The following is a 6,000-nucleotide window of genomic DNA, read 5'->3' as shown; positions in this document are numbered from 1 at the left end:
ATAAGTAGATCTTTCTCAGATTTCAAAAACAACAACATTTCATACAAAATTTAATCAAATCTGGTTGGTACCCAAACACTGAACAGTAACGCAAGATCAGAAATTAACACCAAACAGTTCCGATGACACTAAAAATCAGATGTTATGTGTATAAATTTATAATCAATTATCTTCTCAGTGAAAAAGCTGTTTATGCTATAGATGATCTCATTGTCAAACTGTCCATTGGTAAATAGGTCCAAAGGTCTCATTCCAAACTTGACTCAATACAGTACGATAATGTAAGAAGCACAGGCTAAACACTTAGATGTCATGTTGGAACAGTGAGACCTAAACGGAGGTTATAGAACAGTCTAACTTTAGGTGAACCATACCACAAGAAAATAGTGGGATGTTAACAAGTGAGTTGGTCATTTTAAGCTTCAACATTCGGTACTGAACATATTCATTGGAAATTGAAAGAGAACACAGAATCACGCTGAAACAGATTATGCAAGTCCTTGAAAGTAAACCTCATCGGACCACCAATCAGTACTAACAGTTCACTTGGGACCTGACTAACACCCTTGCAAACACAACTGTGACCAAATACTGTTCATCTAAAAAAAATACTGTCCATCTGCCTTTTTAAACATATTAAACCTGAAACCTCTAAACAACTCCAACTCTCAACCCAATGTGTGTTTCACAACACACTGTAAGGAAAGTGTTTGAGTTAATTTCCATGGAGATGACATTAACGAATTAGAATGTTGCCAGCAGTTTGCACTACAGGATTTTGACCTATGGGGCAAAAAAAAATGACAATTGTAAAATAAAATAAATCGTAGATACTTAATACACATTGAATACAGACTAGAATAACTGCATCCTTAAGAAATATGGCAGGCAAATCATTTGTTGCTTAAAAACTAGAATTTATATTGAATGTTCAAAGTTCAAAGTAAAGTTTATTATCATAGTACATATATGTCACCAAATGTTTACCTTTATCAGAGGAATTCTTTCATTAAGATCAAGTTGGATGATCAGAGTATTCATCAAAATGGGCCTCCCCTTTGCTTTGACTGGGCTGAGGTTTAATGCGAATTTTCTTGTGGGTTTTACGCAGTCTGGACAGCCAGCACCTAAATACAAGTGCAAATTCAATAACAACACAGCAACTCATGAAAAAAATTTGTAAAACAGTAAAAGAGTTACAGAACAAACAAACAAAGCCACTTTGGCAAGAAAATTAATGGATCAGTAATAAGCTAACGTTAAATGTCAGATTTACTGAAGGTGAAAACGAATGCAGTATGGATGAGGAAGCCACAGAAAGCTGATAGATACCGGTAACTTTTCTATTTGTTGTTCATAGTTTGGAATGAGTGAAAAGGAAGACAAGAACTGAGAAACACAGGGGATCCTGCAGAAGCTGGAATTCCAGAGCAACACACACACAAAATGCTGGAGGAACTCAGCAGATCAGGCAGCATCTATAGAGGAAAATAAACAGTCCATGACTCTGACTGAGATCCTTCATCAGGATATTAGAGTCTTGGCCCAAAATATTGATGCTGCCTGGCCTGCTAAGTTCCTCGAGCATTTTGTACCAGAACTGATAAATGGAATTGATTCAATTTGTCAGTCACCCCACGATTAACACTTTGACATTTCTTTTTGCACTACTTCAGATTGCACAACTACATGTTGCTCCATTTTACTTTTTCACAGTCTGCTGCATGTCTGAATCAGAATCAGGTTTATTATCACAGCACATTAGGGTAGCAGTGAGCATAATGCCAGTGACCTGGGTTCAATTCCAGCCACCATATGCAAGGAGTTTCTATGTGACTGCATAGGTTTCCTCTGGGTCCTCTGGTTTCCTCCCATATTCCAACGATGTGCAGGTTAGTAGGTTAGTTAATCACTTTGGTCTAATTGGGTGGCGAAGGCTCATTGGGAAAGGCCTGTCACCATGCTGTATCTCTAAATCTAAAAATCTAATAATAAGAACTCCTCATAGAGCACCTTTCGTACAGCCATTGTCATTCAAGGTGCTTTACAATGAGATGAAAGTACAAACATGAAAATAAAACAAAAAATAAAAATAAAAATAAAAGACAAAAAGATGCTAATTAAAATCAAGGATAAATAAATAAGTTTTGAGCTAGTGTTTTAAAGTGTCGACTGAGCTTGCATCCCTTATAGTTTTAGGTACTGAATTCCACAGTTTAGGAGCGCAGTTCAAAAACCCTGACCTGACAATTATCTTTTGAAGCAGATTGTTTAAATTTAAGAGACCAGCAGAAGAAGACCTGAGAGCTTGAGCAGGTTTATACAACGAAAGTGATTCTGTGATGTATTCCAGTCCAGGAACCACTGAGAGCCTTAAAAATGAGTAAGAACTTTAAAATCAATTCTAAAAGATAGAGGAAGCCAATACATAGTATGTTCCCTCATCCTGATTTTAGTTAGAAGTCTAACAGCAGCATTCTAATGAGATGAAGTTTGTCAATAGATTGCTTTGGAAGACCAGTGATTCTAGACCATGCAATATAAAGACCTGAATTAGTTTTTCAGAATTATTACATGACAGAAACTGGAGAACCCTTCATATATTTCTTAAGTGTAGAAATACTACTTTGGTCACTTCCTTTAGATGGGATTTAAATTCGAATCTGAATCAAGGATATCACACAGGTTTATTTATATACACATATTCTTTTTCTCTATCTCCTTTTTCTCCCTCTATCCCTCTCACTATACACCTTGCCCATCCTCTGGGTTCCCCCTCCTCCTTTCTTTCTCCCTAGGCCTCCTGTCCCATGATCCTCTCATATCCCTTTTGCCAATCAACTGTCCAGCTCTTGGCTCCATCCCTCCCCCTCCTGTCTTCTCCTATCATTTTGGATCTCCCCCTCCCCCTCTCAAATCTCTTACTAGCTTTTCTCTTAGTTAGTCCTGACAAAGAGTCTCGGCCCGAAACATCGACTGTACCTCTTCCTAGAGATGTTGCCTGGCCTGCTGCATTCCACCAGCAACTTTTATATGTGTTGCTATCACACAGGTTTGTTCCTTCTGATTTTACAAGGGGAGCCAAGTTCCCAAGTTTACCAAGAAGTTTATCTCTTTTGGCTTTGGTACCAAATAAAAGTATTTCAGTTTTATCTTCAATTAGTTTTAGGAAAGTATTGCTCATCCTTTTGTTTACTGCAGCCGTACCAGAAGTCAGAGAAGACTGGGCACTGTATCAAGTCATTTCTCAACTTCTATCACTGCAAAGAAAAAAGCCTCAGCTCGCTCAACCTTTCCTCATATTTTATATGTTTTTATATTTGTTTCACATTTTCATGAATGCAGCGATCCATTTATCTTCTTTTAGAGAGGTACAGCACAGTTACAACACCTTCCTGCCAAGGGTGGCACGGTAGCATAGAGGTTAGCACAACACTTTACAGCATCAACTCCTGCCACTATCCATAGGAGTCTGTACACTCTCCCGTGACTGTGTGGGTTTCTTCCGGGTGCTCTGGTTTCCTCCCACAGTCCAAAGACATACTGGGTGGCAGGTAAATTAGTCATTGTAAATTGTTCCGTGGGTAGGCTAGGGTTAAATCGGAGGTCAGTGAGGCGGTGGGGCTTGAAGGGCCGGAATGGCCTACTCCCCGCTGTATTGCAATAAATCAATAAGTATTGAGCCTGCAGCACCCAATTACATCCATGTGACCAATTAACCTACTAATGTATGTCTTTGCAACCTGGGAAGAAACCGGAGCACCCAAAACTTCTTACAGACAGCAGCAGGAATTGAACCCAGGTCACTGGTGGTGTAATAATGTTACAGTTAATCTCATTACCGTGCCACACCTTGTCAACTCTTATCAATGTTTTAAAATGAGATTCCCTTAACGGTTTACTGTGAAAGATTCTTGATAAATGAAGTGAAGCTCAAAATAAAGGTAAGATATAAAGGAAACATGCAGCAAAGCAAATAATAAAAATACACAAGCAGGAAGTTTTAATATTTTCCTGAAGATAGAAAAAGATGAGATAATGAAAGCATCTCACCTTTTCTTATACTGGAATAATCCAGCAATAATACCAACAGCAAAGCAGAAGACTATAATGCAGACGATGACAATGCCAGCAGTTTCTGAAACAACACACATGGTTAAACATGACTAACTCCTATAAAAAATAGGCAGTATGGAGAAAAAAATGCTAACAATGACTGAGCCAATAATGATCTATTTATCTAAACTCGAGCTGTTGCTGCCCTTAAGTTGCACTGTAAAATGTGGTTTATAACTACGTGCTTTCAACCACTTGGGTTCTTGAACCAACCAGCAGAAATGTAATCACTAAAGTTTGGCAAAATTATGGCCACTTTGATAACTTTGCTGCACTAAAATTGATTTCTTTTTGTTGATGTAATTGTGTTTTTCTTGCAAAAGTTGTGTATAATTTATGTTTAACTGTTCTTGTGAACACTGTTTACCTGACGCTCTGTGCCTGAGATGGTGCTGCAAGTGAGTTTTTCATTGCACCTGTACACACATCTGATAATAAACTTGACTTTGATTTTATAACAAAATAAAATCAATGAGAGGGAGCTCCTGCGACTAGTTCCTTGCAGGATGATGGCACACTCGGACACAGAGGTGTAATTCAAGAACCAAACGGCTGAAGGGACAAAGTGTAATTGGTCATTCTTTACAGGTTTTTTTACAGTTGCAAGACACTGCTAGATGTTAAGAACAGCAAGTACTGCAGGCCTACCCCATCCATGAGCTGCTCCATAGTGGTGGAGCTGGACCGTGTTGCAGCCTGCTTCAGCCACCCAGGGTAAAAGGTATCAGAGGGGGTACACAATCCAATAAATGATTATCTTGGATGTTCTCGTGATCGCAAGACCCTGTTGCACATTAGTAATGTAGAGTACTGCAAATCCGATTCACTGGTTCATTGGCGAGTCCAAAGGCGGAGGAGCTGCACGTCGTCAGTTGGTGCGTGGACCAGGCCCTTATGCCTCGGGGTCACCTGTTACTGGCGCCAAGGAATAAAACGCCGGAGTTGGCTGAGTGCCGCTGGATTCCATGCTGGTTTGGGTTGTCCTTTCCTGTTGATGCTGCTCTCAAGTGCTCACTTGGAGGAAGACAAGCTGGATTGAGTTCATCTCCGGCTCCACTTGCGCGAGATGAGGAAATGCTGCAGGCTTGTTCTTACAGAAACATGGCTCCAGGACAACATTTATGCACCATTGATCTACAGGCCATAATACTCAGGGACTTGGGCTACGTTACTTTTTTTATATATTATTAGCCCCAGCCGAGGCAACGTGTTGTGTCCTTGAGCAAGGCACTTAATCACACATTGCTCTGCAACAACACTGGTGCCAAGCTGTATGGGTCCTAATGCCCTTCCCTTAGACAACATTGGTGTCGTGGAGAGGGGAGGCTTGCAGCATGGGCAACTGCTGGTCTTCCATACAACCTTGCCCAGGCCTGTGCCCTGGAGAGTGAAGACTTTCCAGACACAGATCCATGGTCTCGCAAGACTAACGGATGCCTTTTTTTTAAATTTTTGTATCTGTATGTTTTTCTCCTATTGTAACTATATATGCTGTGTGCTCCTGGTAAGTGTTTTGCACCTTGGCCCCAGAGGAACACTGTTTCGTTTGGCTGTATTCATGTGCATTAAACTTGAATTGAACTAATTCCGTACTCTGTGCCCGGACTGCCACAATATTCTCACAGGAACATGAATGAGATTGCAAACACTGCACAAGATTTAGATTTCTGAATTATATCCACAGAAGGCTCAAAAGCAGCTGGAGTAACTGAAGTAAATGTGTTACATATTCTGCTTCTCACCAGGTGCTTCCTAGTAAGGACAAGATGTGAACATCAGAGTTGAATTCTCACTTTCCATATATTAAGCAAAGCTATAATAATTTCTCCAATGTAAAACAATCACAAAGTTTAGAAAACTGCTAATGACAGCCTCAATTTGCAA

The 6,000-nt window shown here is 39.9% G+C and overlaps 1 protein-coding gene across 4 annotated transcripts in view; it reads right to left on the bottom strand.

The window, feature by feature from the left end:
• LOC140209566 (complement component receptor 1-like protein) overlaps positions 1-6,000 on the bottom strand; it is a 63,018-nt gene continuing 57,018 nt past the window's right edge. For all 4 annotated transcript variants that reach the window (XM_072277839.1, XM_072277838.1, XM_072277841.1 and 1 more), the window contains 3 exons: positions 4,054-4,138; positions 988-1,127; positions 1-783 (listed from right to left, as the gene is read on the bottom strand). In XM_072277839.1, the coding sequence (XP_072133940.1) occupies positions 1,016-1,127; positions 4,054-4,138 (197 nt within the window). In that variant the 3' untranslated portion in view covers positions 1-783; positions 988-1,015. The remainder of the gene's footprint in view (positions 784-987; positions 1,128-4,053; positions 4,139-6,000) is intronic.

This window comes from Mobula birostris, chromosome 14 (genome assembly GCF_030028105.1).
Source record: "Mobula birostris isolate sMobBir1 chromosome 14, sMobBir1.hap1, whole genome shotgun sequence".
Lineage (NCBI taxonomy): Eukaryota > Metazoa > Chordata > Chondrichthyes > Myliobatiformes > Myliobatidae > Mobula > Mobula birostris.
Note: the sequence above shows the minus strand (reverse complement) of the source record. Positions and strands in the feature narration are given on the sequence as shown.